Below are 22,918 nucleotides of genomic sequence, written 5' to 3' on the forward strand. Positions count from 1 at the left end.
CTGGGTACATAAACTCCATGAAATAGATTAACTCTCAGTGGAGAAGACAAATCTCCCAGCTGTTAACTACTCAGGAAACAGCATTATTGCCTTCCATTCCCAGTTATGATATTAGAATAGACCAGATCTCGGCTGCACAATCCTGACAAACCACCAGATGGCAGTATAGAGATATTGAAAAATCCAATTCTTTGTTGCCATATTATTGTGGCCCTATAGCTGAGACCTGGGACAACTATCCCCCAACCTATCCCAAATGTCTTGAGACTGCAGGGTCAGTAGTTCTTGGACACTGCTGATGGCCTGTAATCCCAGGAATTGCCACTCCATCTTCTAAATGACTGATTCCCAGCTTGTGAACTATAGCAGGGGTCCCCAACCCCCGGTCCTTGGCACCAGTCCGCAGTATGCCAGCAAACGGGCCGCACAAGCAAGCAAAGCTTCATCCTCGGGACACAGGCAGTATTCAAAGCCACATCCCCTCTGGTCCGTGGAAAAATCTTTCTCCATGACACCGGTCCCTGGTGCCCAAAAAGTTGGGCACCTCTGATCTATAGAGATCTCTGGTGGCCTAGGCGAGTATTGCAGATGGTCTCTAGAAAACGTTCCAAAATGATTTTAAAAAGGCTACTGAAGTCCTCAACTTATGACCACAATTGAACCTTGAATTTTGGTTGTAGTATGTTGTGGTCATTAAGTGGGTCAACATGGGATCTGACTTGATTTTATGATTGTTTTTGCTGTGGTCATTAAGTGAGCCACTGCAGCTGTTAAGTGAGCCATGTGGTTGTTAAAGCATAGTCAGCATATCCAATGGGCATATTCTGCCAGAGAATGGCCAAGTACATAGCAAAGTGTGGTCACATGACCTCGGGGCACTGTAACCTGTTGGAAATGCAAGCCAGTAGCCAAAATGCTCTCAGGTGACCGTGTGTGTGTGTGTGTGTGTGTGTATGCAGTAGTCACAACTTTAAAGATGGGTTTTGAAGTCTATCATCACTTCAACTGATCATTAAGCAACCGGTCATTAAGAAAGTCTACATAGCCAATATCTTCTAGAAAGTTTCTGTCATAAGACATTGACATTCTTACCTGAAATCTCAAAATATTTCAAGACGAAAAACTGGCATTCATAAGGTTTGGTAGTCTAACGCAATTATAGACACTATATAAAAATAACAATTATATTTAATTCATTTAACTTTTAAAATGCAATTTTAAACTGTGCTCCGATGCCTGATGCTTGTGCAGTGATCTTTGTATTGTGTAATGATCCTCCCTAAAAGAAAAGAAAATACAGAGTCAGGCGATCTGTGGCTTAATGATATATTCTAAATTTTCATTTGTTAGGACATATTATCCCTTTGAAAACACCTTTACAAGACACTAATTTGTAAAAAAAAAGTTTAATGATGTCCTATTTTTTCATTCAGGTCTCAGTTTTTACTCTCCAAGTTTATCAAGTCAGCAGTTCTTAAAAAAAGAGAGATTTACATTTGGAATGAAACGTTGAAACCAGAAAGGATCAAGGTTAGAAAAAAGAAATCTTATAGTAAAGCATTTTTCAAGAATATTAGGTTTCCTTGCTATAGGCCATATTTTCCAAGCTGACACATTTGTTCAGCCATAAGACAAATGATCCCCAGCTAATATGGCCATATCAGTTAGCTTCAGCCCATCACAAGTGGCAAACATCAGGGTGGGAAAAGTCTTGGTGTAAAACTTGTATAGTGTAGTAATTTAAAATGCTGGATTAGGAGTGGGGATATCCAGTTCCAGTCCTCTCCTAGCAGCTACGTGATTCTGGCCCAACTGCACTCTCTCAGTCCTAGACTGGAACTTTGAAAAACATCCCCAAATAAGGTAATGGTGAACCACTTCTAAAATGGTGGCCAATAAAGCTTCACGGAGCTGTTATATAGTCAACAGGAGTCCAGACTGACTCAAAACACTAAAACAAACAAAGAAACGGGTGAGCTCCAGTCTAAATGACCATGATAACTTTTTTTTGAAATGATTGCATGGTAGGCATTGCCCTGGGTAAGAAGTCCTTTTAGCAGTAAAATCCTCTCCTCTAAAGCTACTAGATATTTGCAGCAAAATTTAGAAATGACGGTGAGATGGCAAAAAAAAAAAAGAATAATTTCAAAAAATGTATGGGCTATTATTGCGATCAGAAATAGGAGATCCACCATATGGTTTAAAGGAAGCCTAGGACACTAGTCTTAATAATCCCCTACAGGAGATTAATTAGCAGAGGTTGTGGAAACTGGATAGAATCACTTTGGCTTCAACGCAAGAAGTATAGTGGAAGATTATACATTTTTGGCATTTGACTCCTGTCAGATTGGCACATATGTATCAAAATTATTCTTCCGAAAGTTGGAGAAGTCATCAAAAAAGAAATTTTTCATTTCCGGTAGTCATGTGTTAAAGTTATATCCTTATGGCATGAAATCTTTGGAGAGATAATGTAAGTATTATTATTAATCTAAGAATTGAATGCTCCTCAATGCTATGTTTACTGCACTTATTTACAGGAACAAATCATAAGCTTAAAAATAAAGAACTTATTATTTAATCGTGGCAGCCAAAAATAATAATTATGCAACATTGGAAAACTTTAGATAACATAACAATTGAGTTATGGATTAACAAGGCCTTTTCAATTGCTAGATCAGAAAAAAATCATAGACAAAGTTAAATTTATGTAATATCAGAACCAGGAGCCACATTTTTTTGAAATTTGGATGGATTTTATGGTTTATCACAATACCAATAGAGCATAATCTGGCATACTTTATAAACAGTATACGGCAAATCTGTGTATGTGCAGTACCTGCTTTTTATTCTCATTGCATTACATTTTTGTGCTTTCTGTATTTTTTCTTTTTCTCTATATTTTGAATTTGTTAACATAGTTGCCTATAAAATGTAAACAAACATTTGCTATCATATCATGATGATCTGGATATTTACAGCCAAGATTTGGTAACTTGCAGTTTTATCATACTGTTTCCATACGTAAACAGAGATAGAAAAGGAATGCTTGTGAGTTCCTCTGCAAAGGAGAATTTGAAGCTTTTTTAACTTAGAAAAAGAACAATATAGATTTTTTTCCCTCTCTTATAACATAACAGAGATTGGAGATTTTCACCATCATTTCCTTTCCTTTTTAGAACATTTGCATTTGTTTGATTGATGGATTGGTTGATTGATTGATTGATTGCAGGTTCTCATAAAGTCCTTGGCATCTCCTGTGGAACTTGAACAACTCTATGCAGCTCAGGTAAAAGAAAGCTTTAGATATGATCTTTATTAAGAGGGATTTTGGGTGTCTGGAAAAAGATCTGCACATTCCACCTCAGAAGTCATACTGCAACGAAATCCCTTGACTGGAAGTGAAATTTTCCATGAAGAAAAGGTTCAAATCCAAAAATCCCTCAGATATATAAGATACACATAGAGTCGTGTACTCCCACTGGCTTCAACACATTAGTTGACATAGAAGTTATTTATTTGGAACTATTTATTGGGAACTAACTATGCAAGAATCCAAAAGGGCCACTAAAAGGTAATAAAAGAATGCAGAATGCTCTTAATCTTTGTTGGCATCTTATGGTATAGAGTTTTACAGCCACATTCTGGCAGACTGACTTTCCCTCCTGTCCTCCCTCTTTCTTTCTGACTGTAGGAATCTGACTTTGTTCCAAAGCTATTAATAAGAAACATAAACTTGATATAGGTTAGGAACTGGCCATTTTTTTTGGTCTTCACATGGAGGCTATCTGGTGATCTTGAACAATGGCCCTCCATCTTCTAGCAGCCCAATACCTGCTTATGGGATCTTGCCTGAGAATGCTGAAATCTAATGACTTCTTATGTAAGATGTTACTATTTTTGTGCTTGATTTACCTCAGTCCTGTGAGATTTGATAACCTTGCAGGATTTCAATTATGTTTTCCTAATCATTAAAAAAAACATTTGATTTGGGGGCAGGATTAAAGGGGGTGCTGCTGTTAGACCTCTTGTCATTTGTGGGTGTTGCTCTATGCAATACAGGTAGTCCTCAACTTATGACAGTTCATTAAGTGACCATTTAGAGTTACAATACACTGAAAAAAGTGACTTATGACTGTTTTTCACACTTACAGCATCCCCATGGTCATGTGATCAACATTCAGATACTTGGCAATTGACCCATATTTAAGACAGTTGCCATGTCCTGTGAACTGCTTTTGTGACCTTTTGACAAGGAAACCCAATTCACTTAACAACTAACTTACTAATTTAACAACTGCAGTGATTCTCTTAAGAACTGTGGCAAGAAAGGTCGTAAAATGGGGCAAAACTCACTTAACTCATGTCTCACTTAGCAACAAAAATTTTGACCTCAATAGTGATCATAAGTTGAGGACTACCTGTACAGGATCTTCATATGATTTTTGTAACTGGTTGTATGTTTACACCTATAGCGTTGCCTGTTCCATAGAGTCAGGTTTGCTTAGAGTGGCCTTCCTGATTTACAGCATATTCTGGTAGCCAGTTGATTTCAGAGTTGGGGCAATGACAGTTATGGGTAGAGATTGGTAGGAGAGTTTGCATATTGTTATTTCGGTTCTTCCAAATAAATACCCCATTTTGTTTGAGTCCTGCTGATTGTTTCAGATATTGCATATAGAGAACATCCCATCAGGTACATTCAGTGGTGGGATTCAGCCAGTTCGCACCACTTCGGCAGGACTGGTAGCTAATTTTTTGTTGCCCAGGCCCAGAATGGACTTCTGGAAGTGGCATCCACACAGAGAACCGGTTGTTCACATATTTGAATCCCACCACTGGCTACATCCTTCATGTTTTATGCCTCCTCAAGCAAGGATTTACTCCTGTTCTTGTGTCCACAGATAGGCACAGTCAGGTTTTGTCTCAACCTCAAGAAAAGTCTATGCATATATAGTTGCCTCCTTTTGGGATGGTTCATATGATAAGCCGCAAGGCCTGAAAGTAGAAAGTCTACAGGCATGATTCCACTGTTTCCTCCATGCAGCCAGAACGCATGTATGGGAGGGAGCCATCTTTAAAGGTCAAAGAATAGTCTAAATTAGAAACATACCCTGAAGAATTTCCCTTCTCCCAATAGGAAAAGGACAAATCTGACCTTTGCAGAGCGCTGTGATGAAAGATAGGAGTCCAGTCCCAGATTCTGGGAGACGGGGGAAAAAGTCAGTGTTTGCTGCATTGGCAATGTTCTTCCTAGTTAGTTCTTAGCTTCAGACTTTAAATAGGATGTCTGATTTGTACATCATAGTAAATGAACGACAGGCAGAGCTCTCCATGGTTATTATCTGGCCTTCACTGCTGGCAGGAGAAACTTGTGGAAGTGTTCAATGCGGCTGTTTCTTCAACAGCAAAGAGGCATTCAGAACTGACTTCAGAACGGGCTTCTCCTGCTCATAGGTGAGAGGGTCATTGGAAAAGAGAAGAAAGAGAGACCAAGCCTGAAACAGAGAAATGGGCAAATTGTGTAGCCAGGCAGAATGATTTTGATAAGAATGAAATAAAGCAGGGATAAGGGGGTTTTCAAGGGCTTTAATATCAGGTGCAAAGAATCAGGACCATTTGCAAGTCTGCAACATTGAAGATTTATTCAAGCCTATACAAGAGAATCTGGCCAACTAAAGTTTGGCACTGAATTGGTGCCAGATAAGGGTCAATGGAATTCAGGAGGGGCTGGACTTGGAGTGCTTGTGCAAATGCAATGACTCTAAATCAGGCGCCTTCAAACTTGGCAACTTTAAGACTTGTGCTGGCTGAGGAATTCTGGGATTTGAAGTCCACAAGTATTAAAGTTGCCAAGTTTGAAGACTCCTGCTCTAAACTGGCGATGCATTTAACTCCACCCCACAGCTCTGTCTGCACTTCTCCTACACTTAAAGATTGTTTTCCAAATCCAGCAAGAACATGACAGATTTTTTTTCCCTTTACAAATTCCAAACTGCTAATTTTGTTGTAGAAACACTGCTGAAAGGGAACCGTTTATATTTTTTTTTCTGACATCTCCAACTAATTCAGAGATGACGTATTGAAACTGGACATCCGCACAATTGTATTATCCCAAACAAACATTAAGTTCTGTTAAATATTTATTTTATATGCTAATTTACTTAGATGGTTTGATGGCTTTCAGACTTGTCATTTCCTTCTAATGCTATTTGCTATATCATACATGACCCATGCCATCAAATTATAATAATTTGCAGCCTATGTTTGTTTTGCAGTAGCTGCTATAGATTTCCACCCACTCAAATCTTGATTAATCATTATTTTTACGCTTGCTTCTTTTAATTTGGGATATTTGTAAGTTATGTAAGTGAGTGCATTAGAGGAAAAAAGAAAAGAAAAGAAAAGGCTGACCTCACATGCTGTTCCCCTGGAGGCTCTTTTTTTGCTCAGTAGGAACTTGCTTTGATGCGTACTGCTCAGTTCATATTAGGGATAAAATTGAGTGCTGTGAAGGTCTGTTGTCAGAAGAGACAGAAGAATACAGACTAATCAAGGTCAGTTAAGTGTAGGTCCTATCATGGTCTTTTTGGACATTAGTCTTTAAGCTTGTGACTTGTTTAAATGTCCCCCCTCCCCCCCAAAAAACCCTCCTTGAAGTTTCCTTCTCTTAGCTTGAGCTGAAAGTCTGTAAGACCTGGAAGCAGCTGTCATGGACTCCTCTATTTGAGGACTGTGTGGCAGCCTGGAAGCATCTTTGGGACTATTTCTGTGGTCCCACGTCTTTCTGCATTCAACAGCTGGGTCAATAGCAAAGGTAGCATTGTTTGGTTCAGCACTGAATCTTCGAAAATCTATTTTCCTCACTGACTGGAAGTTTTCCTCATCTCCTGACTCCTGAATTCAGGGAAACCATTGGCTTCTGTCTCTGTAACCCCCAGATAACTTTCATTTAAAAGATTTTTAGGGAAGGGGACTTTGTTTCAAGGCAATTTCAAGGCCACAATTCAACAGCCAAGCTGCTGAGGTAAAAGGGGAAGAGGATCCAGCTCTCTTCAACATTACCCCTGTTCTCTGCCTGGATTGCTATGCACCCAGGAAGAGTTGCAAGCATATGGCAGCAATTAAAAACTGCTCGGTTTGCTATATCCTCTACTTTGGTCCTCTGCTAGGACTACTGTGGAAAATGTTTGATAGAAAACATTGATGACATGCTATTCTTCCAGTTTCACTGAGTTATAATGGTTTCTGAAGGAATGGTACCCCTGTAGCCAGCTGAACTCTTCCAGTAGCCATCACCCAGATTTCTTTTCAAATGAACAGAGAAATGTACTCTACAGGCATTGTAATATAATTGGGGGGTGCTATCTTACACTTTTGGGTAGAATGGAGGGGTCGGGTAGTTTTATTACTCCAGGCACAGCAGCTGATTTGAAAAAAAGGCACCAGTTGCATTTTTTCCCACTTTAATCAGTTGGAGGAGCCCTTTGATTGGCTCACTGTATATCCATGTCTCAAGGTTGTAGTATGGAACTTCTAACTTTTATGGCTGGTCTTCCTAGGCTCTTGGACACCTTGGGATTGCTGAAGAATCTGTTATAGCTGCACTTTATAATATTGTAAGTATGTGGACTCCTGCTGAAGTTTTAGAAATTTCAGAGTTTCCTAAACTTCCATTCCCCTCCTTTCTTTGGACTGTTTACTTGTATGATAGATAATTAGGAAGGTTGATCCAGTGTGGTTGATCCACAATTCTGTAGTATTTGTGATGAGCAGCACTTTTCAAGTTCTGAAGCCATGTGGTAATGATCTCATAAAGGGCTACCATGGTGGGAGGAGAGAGGTTTATCCGTTCCCAAAATGATGTGCATTGCCAGCCACAAAATACCCATTTTCAAAAAGGCAAACTGGATGCCCCATTGTGCTCCTCCACTGCCAAATCCAGCTGTCAGGTCGCTCCCAACCACTTTACTTTAACTTTGTATTTGTCATGAATAATCAGATCCAAGCGAAGCAGAATACTGAGTTATATTTTTATTTTCTAAAAATGCTTCCATTACAGTAAGTGGTCCTCGAAGCAGGGCAGGAAATAAAGGATGACGACTGAGGCATGCAAAGATCCCATTTCTTATCTTTTTGAAATGAGAAAAATCTTTAAAACAGGGCTTTGCAACCATGGCAACTTTAAGAATTGTGAACTTCAACTCCCAGAATTCCCCAGCCAGTATGTTAAAGTTGACAAGTCTTAAATTTGCCTACGTTGGAAACTCTGCTTTAAAATGGGTTGAAAAAGATGGAAGTCTGCAAGGCATCAAGGAAGCCCAAGGAAGTGTTAGTGTGTCCATTAGTGGAGCAGGACAGAGAGAGTACCTTCCCTTGCTTTTGACACAGGTTGCTGTGGAGAAGGATGGAAAGGAGGGACAATGGCAGACATAAACGCTGATAATGGCAAGGCCTTCACAGTAAATTGGCATGTATGTAACACTATGACCATTACAGGGTCAAATCTAGCATTTCTCATTATTATGGGCCGTATCAAGATACAGATTTTTCCTTTTAGATTCTATCCTGAGGGGGTGGTAATTTAATACCTCACTTGCAGACCCGTTCCACTGCAGGAATAGATCATTACAACAGGATGTCACCCAGCGACATGGCCTCGTCTATCTGACTGAGGAATTCTTAGTGTTCCTGCCAAGGACTTCTCCCTTTGACTCAGTCCTCCAAAACTCAGAAAGAAAGTGCCTTAGATTTTCCTAGCCAAAATTAGCAATATGAAATTTAACAAACGGTGTATCAGAAGGTGCCTTCAAGGAAGAGGCGAGTACAAAACCTTGGAACTCGTATTGTGGCAACACAACAAATGTTTCATCATTTTGACATTACGGTGCTTGAAAATAGATACTTAGGTTTGTACTGCCCTTTAAACTGTACATTATGCACTTGGGGAAGATTTTAATGAAAAACTCATGTAGGAAACCAATAAGACCCCTCTTTAAATATACAGTAGAAAGGAGAAATAAAGGCAGTAATCATACATAATTTCAAATAAAACCTTGGCTTTGCTGAACTAGCTTCTCATTATTAACTGCTTGAATAAGGTTCTGGATTTCAGAACCTATTCAGAGTTCATTGCAGAAAGTAAAAACAGAGAAAGATCATTGCATGGATGTCCTCTAGTAAGCTCTCATTTCTTCTTCTGACCTTGATTATCAATTTTACAGAACTAGAAGGATAATTGAAGGCCAGCCTTTTCCAGGGGTTTGACGGTTACCAATTCCAGCAAATGGCCTGAGGCTTGCTGGTAAATCAAAAAACTCTGTAGGCTGAATTCACTTTTCTAATGACCTTTACTTGGAAGATAAAAACCAAAGCTAATTTTAATTACTTTTACATTGGATAAAAAGGATCACGTGAGTGAGGCCTTTTGCATTAACAGAAACAAGCCTCTGAACACAGGGTCATCTTATTCTTTTCTTTTCTTTCTGTGTGTGCACGCTATTGTACCATTTGAAAACTTAGGGGTTGGATAAACACCTGACTTAAACCTGACCTATTCCACCAAGGAATAACTGATTTGATTGGAAGGCACAAAATAGGGAGACTTATTTATTAAGGATCTTTTTTTTTTTTGTTTCTTTGCAAAAGGGATGACAGGACAATCTCAAAGTTGCACTCTGGGGCAAAGTTTGAGAACGATACAAAAATGGAACATTGGCAGCTCTTCAAATAAGATCCCAGATGAGAAGAAATATTTCTGTGGGTTTCTAAAGTTTTAGCAAATGAGGTTTTGAAATTTATTGTGGCTGTACTACTAAAGTTTGGTTTCCTACCATTTTATGGTGGGGAATATATTCGTACATACATGCATACATAAATAGATATATACAGTGCTTTTTTTGTAAAAAAAAAAAAAAAGGTGCTGGAACTCACACATGTCATACAACCTGCCTTGCCTACCCTACAAGGTTCCATCCAAAAAAGGTGCCGGAACTCCGTTCTGGGCGTTCTATGACAAAAAAAGCCCTGCATACATACATACTTACTACACACATGCATATATGCGTACATACATACCGTTAACACAGTTTTAAAAAACATCAAAACGCTCCTCTACCCCCAAGATAATGTAACCAAAAACAACATTAAAAATAAAACTAGATCATGGATTTGGCTCAGTTCCACATCCTGTGACCCACATCCTGCCCCAAATCATCAGATGTGGTATCTGCCTGCAAAACCTCAGTATGATGCTTACAGTGATAGAGCAAACCCTGCTCCCTCCAGCCTTTCTTGTCTTTGCATTTTAATTTTCTCTTTTTTTAAAAAAAAAACCCATCCCTCTCCACACATACAATGTGTAGACCTAGGAAGTAAAGTACAAGACAAAGGAATTGCAGAACCCAGCTTAATTTTCCATAATGCCTCTGGGTCTCAATAGGGAGCCCAGAGGCATTATTGGAAATTTTTAGTCACATATTAAGGATCCCACTACTAGGCCACACACCGAGTGGTGTGGTGACCTAGTGTGAAGACACTCGCCTGCCACTCGGAAGGTTGAAAGTTCAATCCTGGTAGGGGCAGATGTTTCACTCCTTGGGCAAACACCCTGTAGCATCAGGAAGGGCATCCGTCCAGTAAATACTTAGCTCCATCCAGTCTCCCTGACTCTACTCTGGATTAAGGGATTACAGGGTTATAAAAATCTCACCAATTGCCATGTATGGTATAGGTAGTCCTCGTTTATCAACTGCTTTGTATATCAACTGTTTGCAGTTATGATGTTGATGAAAAAGTAACGTTGCAACTGGTCCCTGTATTTACCACCTTTGTAGGTCTGTAAACCAAAGGAAAACTGAAGTAAGATCATAAACACAACTACAGTTTTACTTAGCAACCACTTTACTTAACAATTGATTTACTGGTCCCAACTGTGGTTGTTAAATAAGGACTACCTTTGGAGGTGTTTTGCTCTTAGATTACAACTGCAAGAGCCATAAGCTCAGAAAAGGCTGGTTTTATATTGAAAATACAAAATGTCTTGAGGTACTGATAGTTCTTTGCCTCTTGTGCATCTGTTCTGTTCTTATGCTACACAGTATTCTTATTTGGGCTGCAATGAGTGAATTTGAATCCTTCCAGTTCTTTGTTTCTGTGGTATTTATACAGGATTTCTTTTTAGTTTTTTTATCAGTGCTTATGCCCTCAGGTTCAAGAATGTGACAGTACCCCTTTGCAGTATGAGGCAGCTCGATCTCTGGCTTTGCTTGGTGAGTGACTTTTCTTCTCAAATCACGGACAAAGAGACCTGCAGTGGAAAGGCGTTCGATTGGTGGGGGCTGCTGATTTTAGATTGTTCAACTGGACAACGATTTCTCTGCTGGTCCTTGTAATCCTGGGCCTTTGCCATAGTGTTTCTTTAAAAACAGGACATCATTATAAACAGCATGAGGGAATAGAAGGGAAACTCATCAAATTTGCAGATGACACTAAACTGGCAGGAATAGCCAGAAGACAAACTCAGGATCCAAAAAGATCTTGACAAACTTGAACAATGGGCCCTATCCAACAAAATGAATTTCAATATGGAGAAAAGCAAAATTTTACATTTACGAAGGAAAAATCAAATGTATAAGTACAGGTTAGGCGAGACCTGCCTCAAAAACAGTAACTGTGAGAGAGATCATGGAGTCCTAGTAGACGATCACTTGACTATGAGCCAGCAGTGTGTGGCAGCAGCCAAAAAAGCTAATACAATCCTGGGTTGTATAAACAGAGGCATAGAATCAAGATCACGTGAAGTACTAGAACCGCTTTATAAAACCCTAGTAAGACCACACCTGGAATACTTTAACCAATTTTGGTCACCATACTACAAAAAAGATGTTGAGACCTTGGAAAAAGTTCAGAGAAGAGCAACTAAAATGATCAAAGGCCTGGAGATTAAAACATATGAAGAACAGCTGCAGGACCTGGGTTTGACTAAAGAAGAAACATGATAGCAGTATTCCAGTATTTGAGGGGCTGCCATAAAGAAGACAGCATCAAACTATTCTCCAAAGCACCAGAGGGCAAGACAAGAAACAGTGGTTGGAAACTGACCAAAGAGAGAAGCAACCTGGAATTAAGGAGAAACTTCCTGACAGTAAGGACAATTAACCAGTGGAACAGCTTGCCTTCAGAAATCGTGGGCACTCCATCACTGGAGGTTTTTAAGAAGAGACTAGACTCGTGGTGGCGAACCTATGGCACGCGTGCCACAGGTGGCACTCAGAGCCCTCTCTGTGGGCACACGCACCATCACCCCAGTCCTAGGCCTTCAGCTGGATTTTATAAAACCTTTTCGCTTTAGGCCTCCGCCGCCGTGTGCAAAAAAAAAAGGTTCAATCAATCAATCAATTTCAACTTCTTGCGGAAAAAAAAATCTCGCCAAGTTGGAATTGATTGATTGAACTTTTTAGTTCCCCAGTCTGCTGTTACCACCGCAGCCACGTCCACCCAATGGGCCACGCCCACCCAACTGGCCACACCTACCCAATGGGTCACGCCCACCCGGCACCCAACGATACATAAGTGGGTTTTGGGTTACAATTTGGGCACTCAGTCTCTAAAAGGTTCGCCATCACTGGACTAGACAGTCACTTGTCTGAAATGGTATAGATTCTCCTGTTCGAGCAGGGGGCTGGACTAGAAGACCTCCAAGGTCCCTTCCAGTTCTATTCTAAAGTGCTCATTGCAATTGGTTGCTTTGTATCATGCATTAAACCAGGTGAATTACTTAAGCATTGAAAATACAGTTAGCTGTGGAAGGTGGTGGAGTGGTGATGTACCTAAACATTGAGGCAAATTTAAGTCAGCCCTCTGGAAGGTAGTGGCATTTCCTGCCTTTGGTTTGAGGAAGAATTCTTTATTGATTGTGTGCTCACTCAGATGGTAAGAAATGGGAAAACAGGGATTCAAGCTGAGAGGCAAGCCAGGCATAATTTTTATTGGATCTCTTTCATTGTAGAAGTAGCGTCTGGACTGAGATTTTTTTTTTTTCCAAAAGCGATTGTTGCCTAGCAGGCATCGTTGAACGAAAAGAAAGCAATACCTGCTGTCTTTCTCAGATGGTTTAATGCCACTTCCCAGAGCACAGTGGTCTAATTGAGGGGAAAATAGACAAAATATGGACAAAAGTTTTTAAAAAGTCAACAAAATGAGCACATGCACAGAAGTAATTGATTAGGCACATAGCAAAAGCTCTATGTGGCTGTGGAGTGGGGAAACAGGAGGTGAAACAGGAAGCCACACAGCTATTTCAGGCAAAGGATAAAAATATTGATAAAAGAGCGATACCCCGCTCCATATGACAGTTACAGGTGTCACTACAGCAGACATGTCCTCCTTGTGGATTGAAACTTTTAGAAATCTTAGAACCTTCTTTGCAAAATGTACCGTACGATGAATGAGAAAAAAAATCTGATGGCTAGTCAAGGAAGAATTTTTGAGAGAAAAATAAGGTTGGCGGTGCTGAAAGGAAACACGAATCTAAGTGCTCAGATGTTTGAAAGGGTTGTGTGGAGAATACTCGCATAGGAATGTGCCTCAGGCCAATGTTCTGAATTAGTCTCATGGAAAGGGTGGGGATTTAGCTGTCATGACTTTTTGTGGCAGAGAGTGCAATGTATATATGATTCTTGTTAATTTTATCAGATGCAGACAACCACAAATGTTGCGCAGCCTGGTATTTAGTATAAGAGCGCACATTCTTAAAATCAAGGCTAAAATTGGTTTCTGTTTCCAAGAAAGGGACTAATAACCAGTTTTAGCATTGTAAATTTGTTAAATTTCTGGGTTTTAATTTTAAGGTTAGTATCAAACCTTGTGAGAAACAAAGATATATGTTGAGGCATATATTTCCATGTGGTCTCTGGTTTGAGATTTAAGTCAGGCAACTTGTGCACAACTGGTAGTAAACCTAAGTGCAAGCAACGGGCCATATGTGCAAGGAATGGTACATATGATTAGATTCCATTAAATTGCCCAGTAATATACATTTCAAGGATGGAAATCACAAGAACCTTGAGATCTTGCTACAGTATATTGTGTGACTTGAGTTTTATTGATAGCAGTTACTGGCTTTCTGATCTATTGCAGCTTTTCTAGTATATAACAGTTCATTAGCTATAATAACAAACTAGTTTATCAAAGAGCTGTGTCCTGGAGGCTGAGGCTGCTAGTCATGTCAGTAAAAGTGTAATTGTAATGGATGTGTTTGGCCTCTGGCTCTTTGCTGTCTGACCATAGTCCTCCTAGCCTGACAGTGAAAACTCTTGCTGAAATGATGAGAAAGGACTGTAGCTCAGAACTCCTGTGTTTTCAAAAAAACTGAGGACAATGCTAGATGTAATCCATTACATACATAAGCTTCTGGAGGAAACTTAGAACATCTCCTCATTATTTGCACCTAGACTATACGTTCTGTGATTGCTGATGAATTTTCAGTGAAGGTGTTTTTGTTTGTTTGTTTTTGTTTTGCTTTTCTTGGTCTCGTTACTTCTTCATTCTCTGGAGTAGGTTGCCTAGAGACTTGTGTAATGAAAGTGCTAATTCGACACATGAAAGTGGCAAGCTTGAATCGGAGAGAAGACACACTGGCTGCTCTGAAAGTTGCTCTACAAGCATGGTCAACAACACCCTCCTTTGAGGTAATATATCAGAATGTATAACACTATGGATAGGCTAATGCTGACCCAAGCTCTGGGCAGCCATTTCCTTTCTGGAATGCTACTCATGACAACGCTGCTATACTGTATGTCCTAAACTAATTCAGCTCCTCTCTCTTCACAGTATTATTGCATTGGGGCTCGATCCAGTTTAATTCGAAATCTGAAACGCTTAGTGAATTTGCAGGAACCCTTGGACAGCATCACCTTCAATGCAGCTCTTTGCCTGGGGTACCTGGACAAGTCCAATCCAATTGCCCAAGAGGCAATGTTCATGTTTTTGACCCATGTAGAGAGGAAGAAGAAGTTTCAGGTGGGGAAGCCACATGTGAATGCAGAGATTTAAGCTGCATTTCTATCTTCTCAAAAGGTCTCGAGGGTATCTCAGGAACATTTGCCCAGGAAAGGGAAGGGAGGAAAGGAGATTTGCCCTATATTTTAATCAGGGAAGAAAGCTCTCTTGGGGTTATTAATACTTCTAATTAATATTTAGATTTTTTAAAAATGATCTTCATTGTTCTCAAAGAGCTTTGGTTTCCTTTCCCACCTGACACCCCCTTTTCTAGTAACAACCTTGATGAGTAAGAGAACAATGCTACAAATACACAAAGCTATACAAAGAATATCTGACTTATATCTGCTCTGTGGCTCCACCCAATGGTGAATGGAAGCTTTGATCCCGACTGAATTAGACAAGACATTAGAAAATGAATTATTGGATCTCCAAAGAAGAAAAAAGCTGCAGAAGATGGAATGGAAAATTGGATTGAGGCTGTAGCGTTAGGACAACAGACTTAGCATTAATGTATTTTTCACTGCAAACTTGCATTAAAAACCTGCATTTGTTTTTTTAAAAAAGGCAATACTAAAAAGCTAATGATGAAAGCTAGGATTGAGATGACAGTGTTTCAGATGCAGAATGATAGGTTCCTATAATGTAAAAATATGTTGCCATTAGCCTTTCCCCACCTGTACCTAACTATGGCACAAACACATTTGAGCAGTCTTGTTTTTCTGCTCTTTCCTCATGAGGTTGCCTTTATGTGTTGCCAAACTCATAATTGATGCAATTTAAAGTAATCCCTGGCTGTTTCGGAGTTAAGTATTATTGTCCTCCTCAAGCAGGCAACAGGTCCTGGCAGATCTTCCATGAGTTTTAAGGGATGGTATCAGCCTGGTACCTATTGGCTACTATAGAATGGAGTAAATACACCATTTCCTTGAACACTATCCACAATGGCCATTCTTCTTTGAACTATGGGAGAGTCTGGTTCTTTAAAACTGGATTCTCAACATATAGCAGCCTTGTCACCAAGATATTCTATGATTTGGAGCCCTGAATCAGTCCAAATAGCTGAGCAGTGTTGGTGAGGGATGAGCAGCTGACTATCCAGTGGAGTGAGAGTAAGTGTGTGTGTGTGTGTGTGAGAGAGAGAGAGAGAGAGAGAGAGAGAACTCTGCCACTTGATAGTATACCACTGCTCCTCCACTTTGGTCAGCTACTGTTTGGGTTGCTTTTGAATATGGGGTTTGCACTCTTCTCAAGGGATGCTAAACTCATATTAGCTCATTTTGAAGCATTCTAAACTCAAGTCCTAAAACTGCTGACTGTGAATTCTTGGCTCAAGGTCTGGTGGGTAGTCCTTTGGCTTGGCCATGAGGAAATGTCTATAGAGATTCTCAGTTATCCAGGTCATGGTTGTCCCAAAGATGCTTTTTCAAAAGGAAGCTGGACTTTCTGGACAGAAACTGGACAGAAAGTCCAGCTGCCTTTTGAAAAAGCACCTTTAGGAAGGCCACAGGGAAAGGTCTTATGCAAAGAGTCAAACAATTTAAAAAAAAACCCAAAATAAATTTTGGAATCTTTTTGTCTTGAGATTTGTCAGGAGTTGTTGGACAAGTATCTAGCAGAAGAGAATCACATTTACAGTTCAAAACCTAGCTTAGGTAGCCTCAGGCTTTCCATATTTTCCCTTAATGCCTTTTATCTAAATAGGCCTTTGGAAAGTACAATGTAAATTGTTCTTCTCCTTTTCCTTCTGAACCTGTGTTACTCTAGCCACATCTCCCTTCTGTAGGCTTTGGTTATGCTGGTAAAGCACATGGGCATAATGAATGCTATCATTATCCGGAAGGTCTTAGAACAACTGGAATGCTCTCCTGTGTACGAGGTAAGAGATTTCGTTTTATGGCTGTGTGAGCCAGTATTTAATTTTTGTTTGACTTGTTTAATTTAATTTCCTACCAATGCGCTGGTCAATAGATCTTTCTCCCACTGCACTCTGTCTTGATTTGGCTGTTTAAGATTGTTGACTATCAGTCTTTAGTATATATGGACTCTAATGAATTTACTTCTTTTGATTTTTCATTCATTGGTTCATTCATATTGTAATTCCATCTTTTGTCCACATAATGATTCAGGTGATGTTGTAAGCATTAAAATAAGTGTTCTCAAAATGAATACTGCATAGTTAAGAATGAAAAGCTTGGTGGATAAGTTGCAGAATCGAACAGGATGGGACAGGAGAGACCGCAAAAACTGCATGGAGTCTGACTTCATCACTACTAGGAATCTATGCTCAGTTCAAGTTTTGTTTTAGACCAGGGGTAGGCAACCTTGGCTCTTTTATGACTCGTGGACTTCAACTCCCAGAATTCCTGAGCCAGCTTGGCTGGCTCAGGAATTCTGGGAGTTGAAGTCCACGAGTCATAAAAGAGCCAGGGTTGCCTACCCCTGTTTTAGACATTAGGGAAAGTTGCAGCTAAAACAATAAAAATAAAGATCTCATAGTACTTTATTCAGCATAAGGTTTCAAAAACATAACCCATATACAGTGTCCTACCCACTGATTTTTCAGTAAGAGACTAGCATAGCTTCCCCTCTGAATGCTGTTAAACAGGACAATCTTAGCTCAGGCAGGATTTAGGTCCAGGTCTTTTTATACTCATTTTTCATTCCCTTTCCCCAACTATTTTGGAGAATGAAATCTCCTTCAATATATTTGGATGGTTACCAGATTGAAGAACACTGCTATGAGCTTTTGGGTAGGAACTAAGTACATTAATAAAGGAATTTAGGTGGATATATTATTTGATAAAATCAGGAAAGAGTTAAAACACCTTTCCTAGAATATTACAGCATTATTGAAATAAATGCATGAATTGATGGGTTCTATCTAATTTATCTATTTATTTGTCAAATTTAGAAACTGCCCATCTGCCTCATAGAGTGATTTGGGATGGTGTACAAATGAAATAATTAAAAAGAGCTGTGGTCTAAGAAAAGTGGAAAAAGAATAAAGTTTATAGTCTTTCTGCAGACTTACTTAAGTCTGGATTTAATGGGCTACATTTCTAGGAAAACTATGCTTGGTACTAAATCTAAATGCAAATTATGATGTTATAAAGACCACAATGTATATATTCCTTCTGGACTTCTCTGATGTATGTATTCTTCCATACGTTTGGTGCATGAACAACTGTGGATAATAGGAAACAGGCATTCCACTTGATGCAAAATAGTTTAATAATAAAGGCCAAGCTGAAGAAAGCTTATGCTGAAATCCAAATCCTGTTATTAGCTGAGTAGTTCACATTCCTGTTATCTCTTTCCATCCAGCATCGTGCTGATTCAACAGATTTGTTGACCACCATAGGCCTTGAAATAATCCAACAGGAAGGACTAGAGGAGGATGTTTTTAATGTGCTGCTCAAGAAGATATCTGATGAGCCTTTTCTGGTAAGGATGAAGACATTTTGTACCTATTTATTTATTAGATTTATATATAGGCTTAAGAACATCGAAATCTAAGGGACTGGTTTGGACAAAACTCAGCAGCACTTTTTCGTGCAACTGCTGATAAAAACATGATCGCCAACATGATCGCCAATGTCCGATAACGGATATGGCACAACAACAAGAAAAAGATATATAGGCTTTCCTCTAGTAACTCAAGGTGATGTACATAGCATTGTCTCCTTCAGTGTTTCACACAGTAACCACCTGGGGGGGGGAACCTGAGAGGATTGATTGATTGATTGATTGATTGATCATATTTCTATGGCTACCCATTTTGCAAGAAGTAACTCTGAGTATCCAGCTCAAATTAACCTGGAGAGTTTCCATGCCTGAAAGTAGACATGGACATGGGTTTCTTTGGTCCTAGTCTAACTTTATAACCACTATATCATCAAATTGTGATGGTTCATTATGGAGTCTCATTATTTTTTTCTTAGGACTCATTTGGGATCAGAGGTCCTCTCCCTCTGTCCCTTGACACTTTTCTTTCTACTACATTTATTCTGTACAGTGGACCCACTTTATCTGTCAAGGGAAAGACAAGGCTGTCTGAGGTTCGACTAGGTGATTGCTGCTGACCATCTAGCCTTCTAAATAGAGCTCCTTGTGCTAAGCCAGACATGGAAATGGTTCCTGAGAAGGTCCAGGTCCGGGCCCTCCAACCAGTTTGCTCTGCTAGTTTGGTAACAATATGCCTGTGTTGTGCTGATAACCACTCACAGAAATAGCTCAGCATATTAAATGTGTTCCTTGAGTTAGTCAAGACTGATCTAATCTATGCTCAGAGTCAGATGGAGATCAAACATCAGGGGGACCTGGTCTTCATGGAAGATGGTGAACAAGAACTAACCGTGGAAGTTAAAAGTCTGTGATGAGAAAGAAGAAGAAGAAGAAGAAGAAGAAGAAGAAGAAGAAGAAGAAGAAGAAGAAGAAGAAGAAGAAGAAGAAGAAGAAGAAGAAGAAGAAGAAGAAGAAGAAGAAGAAGAAGAAGAAGAAGAAGAAGAAGAAGAGGAGGAGGAGGAGGAGGAGGAGGAGGAGGAGCTGACTTGGAGAAAAGATAACAGTTTGATAGGAAGAAAGGAGATGGCAAGTCATGAATATGGCACAGCAAAAATTCCCAGATTGCTATTGCCCACAGGCCAGGGAGCTTCCATAGAAGATCTTATGCATATTTTCTGTGGAATCTGTTGAGACCAGAAAGATACATGAGTCTGGAAGGAAGATTGGCACAAGTAGAAACTGTCGCTCTCTTTCATGTTCTGCTGCAGATCAAATGTTAGGCACATCCTCTTGCTTATCCAGCTGCTGCTCTCATTTCTGTTCTAACAGAGTCTTCATAGATAAAGTTCATGTTGTACCTTAATTATGAGGTCTTTATAGCTATCAGATTTGAAAGAAACAGGCACATTTTTTTTTATCTTGGATCTTTCATGGAAGTAATTAAAATAGCAGCCTTCCCAAATTCACTAGAACTCCAACTCTCATGTTTCCTAACTTCAGAAGCTGTTTATTGTACTCAGATTCAGGGAATTGAAATCCTGCCAATATAGAGATAGCAAAGCTGTCCTAGAATGGGAATAGATATTTGTCTTTCTGTCCCTGGTTCTAGTGACATGCTGCTACGCTATCCAAGAATGCACAGTTTATACATTTCAGGTGGTGTGCTGTAAGCCACGGATAATATTGATTTTTTGTTAATTATGTGCCATCAAATAATTTTTGACTCTTAGCAACCACATAGGCAGATTTTCTCTATCATGATCTATCCCTAGCCTGGTTTTTCCAAGTCTCTCAATGGTGCAGCCATCACCACTGTAACTGAGTCCATCCATCTTGCTGCCAATTGTCCTATTCTTCTATTTCCATCCACCTTTCCCAGTATAAAAGCCTTTTCCAGAGAGCTGGGTTTTTGCATACAGCAGCATACAAAAGCTTATCATAAATGCACCCCCTACATGGGAAGCATTATGGAAGGAGCTCACCAACTAATTGGGAAGTAATCCTTGGGTTGAGGCCTGAGGTTCTAGCCTACAAAAAGAACAAATTCTCCAACTCAACAGTTGTCCCTCAATTAAGGCCAGAAAGTTTGCATGTCTGATAAACATCAGGACTCCATCTCATATTAGGAAAATCCAGTCATTGAGTCACGCTGGATCATTTTGCTCAAATATTCAGTGCCCCTTTATTTGTCCCTAAACCTTTCACTTGTTTCTTTCTATCAATCAATCAGATAGTCAGGCAGAAAATGGCTTTGGCTATTGAAGAACTCAAAATGAAAACTCGAGTTTGGGAAATAGTGGAGAGGTAAGTAAATGTAAAGATCTGCCCCTCTTTCAAGTGACTTGAAAGTGATCCAGGGACATCTTAGCTGCTGCCAGTTTTGAAATGCTGAGAACAGACAAGCCAATCAGTGCTCTCTCCTGTACTGACAAATCAGAGTGCAAAACATTCAAACAATCCTCCTCCATAATTTAGTACAGGATGGACACATGTGCTCGGCAGGGGCATTTGCCAGTGTGTGTGTGTGTGGGAGAGGTTTTTAAAAAGTCAAGTTGGCCGCCCAAACCGTGTGATTAAGAACCCTGTGGGATGGATAGGGGGAGGTAGGTGGTGGGGGAGGCTGCTGCAGCATCCCTGTGGTTAGTCATAAGGTTGATTGAACAACCGTAGGGGCACTGCAGTGGCTGTAGCTTTGAAACCTGGTTGGAAGTAACTTTGGGGAGTCTGTCGTAATTTTGAGCAGTCGCTAAGCAGTGGGTTATAAGTTGAGGACTACCTGTAAAGTATTTCGTACAGATTTGTTATGCTGTGGTGTGTCCAGTTCTTGAAGAACAAAGAACTCTCACAATGCCCTTCTGTATCTCAAGAGGGAAGTTGACTTTAGTGTGATTTCGGAAGTATGGCTGTTGTGCCAGAAATAAATCAATTCACCTGCCAAAGAGAAGCAAAGGAGTTGGTTGATGCAGTGCTGATCTGGAAACAGTCCAAAGATCCCTTGTGGAAGTTTTCCTATTGTGCTCCATTTTTCCCCCCTTCAGCTCATATGAGAAACCCATTAAGAGACAAAATTTGTTTATTGCAGCAGCACTGTGAGAATTCTGTGGGATTCATTCACATAATTATATTCCAGAATAATCACTGTTGTGTTTATTCTTTTATACACGAGAGACCACATTCTGAAGGTCGCAAAATCCTCATTTATACACAGATGATTATTTTTTTTAGAGAGTCTGATAAAATATGGCCTAGACAGCTTTATCAGTATTGGCTACATGTATGTGTGTGGAGTTAATTAAAAAGTGATGAGAAAAACACAGACTTGCTGTAGGGTAGTAAAAGTGATAAAATCAGAAGACGCTTGCTCTAATCCTGCCCTCAGGATCTCTCTCTGTACTGTAGGAAGAGGCTGTAGTTAGGAATTATTAACATAAAAGATCTAGTGGGATTCTATCTCTCAGTAGCGAGACTCAGGCCTGCTTGGGTGAGTCTGCATTGTAACTCTGAGGCCTGGGTACAGAAGACCAGCACAACAGGAAAAGTAAATTGATAATAATTTCTACTAGTCCAAATAAATATGGAATCTCATAGGTACACTCCAGTCTTATATAGGTTTACTAAAAATATAATTTTCACTAGTTTCAATGAATCTTACCCATAAACAATTGTTTCATAACTGTAGAGATTCTGCAACTGAGTATATTTGCTAAACTTATACTGACAGAAGAGGGTCGAGGTGAGGCACAGATTCCAAAGATCTATAAACTGGCATATAGTAGTAGAACAGTTCTTACTGGCCCAGATAAGTAAAAGACTCCCCCCCTCTCTTTCTCCCTCCCTCTCCCCCTCACACACACGCAGAGGCAATGAGGATAGCTAAGGCAAAGATGGAAGACTGAAAAGTATATCCTATCCAACCCTAGAGTGGAGCCAGAAGCATAATGCTGGTACAAAGTTAAATGAGGCGGAGGACAATCCCGATTCATATCCAACGTATTGAATCCAACAAAAACATCAACACCTGTTAATGTCCAGCCATGTTTACTAAAGCTTCTGAGAAGCAGTATAGTTTCAGCTTCTCCAGTGGAGACTCCTCTGGCTCGCTGGCCACACTGACCACTCAGAATTGGGCTATTCTTTAGGGTTTGTCGTCCAACTCGATAAGCTGGGAAATACAGATAGTCCTCGACTTACAACAGTTGGTTTAGAGCAGCAGTTCTCAACCTATGGGTCGCGACCCCATTTGGGGTCGATCGACCATTTCACGGGGGTCGCCAAGCAAGGCTGTCCGCCATTTTTCCCCCCTTTTCCGGCGGGTGCCTTACCTCCCTTGGGCTGGGCCAGCTGGTGGTCGGCCTGCTCCGTCTCTGCCGCTTGCCAGCTACGCCTCGGCCGGCGCAGGGGGCGGAACCAC

General features: G+C 40.1%; 1 protein-coding gene across 1 annotated transcript in view; it reads left to right on the forward strand.

Annotated features, from left to right (window-relative positions):
* HEATR9 (HEAT repeat containing 9) overlaps positions 1–22,918 on the forward strand; it is a 33,508-nt gene that overhangs the window by 6,568 nt on the left and 4,022 nt on the right. Inside the window, exons 4-12 of the mRNA XM_029283293.1 lie at positions 1,434–1,530; positions 3,233–3,289; positions 7,563–7,619; positions 11,210–11,270; positions 14,560–14,690; positions 14,833–15,021; positions 16,787–16,879; positions 18,328–18,447; positions 20,738–20,811. Coding sequence (XP_029139126.1) covers positions 1,434–1,530; positions 3,233–3,289; positions 7,563–7,619; positions 11,210–11,270; positions 14,560–14,690; positions 14,833–15,021; positions 16,787–16,879; positions 18,328–18,447; positions 20,738–20,811 — 879 coding nt within the window. The remainder of the gene's footprint in view (positions 1–1,433; positions 1,531–3,232; positions 3,290–7,562; positions 7,620–11,209; positions 11,271–14,559; positions 14,691–14,832; positions 15,022–16,786; positions 16,880–18,327; positions 18,448–20,737; positions 20,812–22,918) is intronic.

The sequence above is a fragment of the Protobothrops mucrosquamatus genome, unplaced genomic scaffold (assembly GCF_001527695.2).
Source record: "Protobothrops mucrosquamatus isolate PMUCROS unplaced genomic scaffold, P.Mucros_1.0 scaffold_52, whole genome shotgun sequence".
Classification (NCBI taxonomy): Eukaryota; Metazoa; Chordata; class Lepidosauria; order Squamata; family Viperidae; genus Protobothrops; species Protobothrops mucrosquamatus.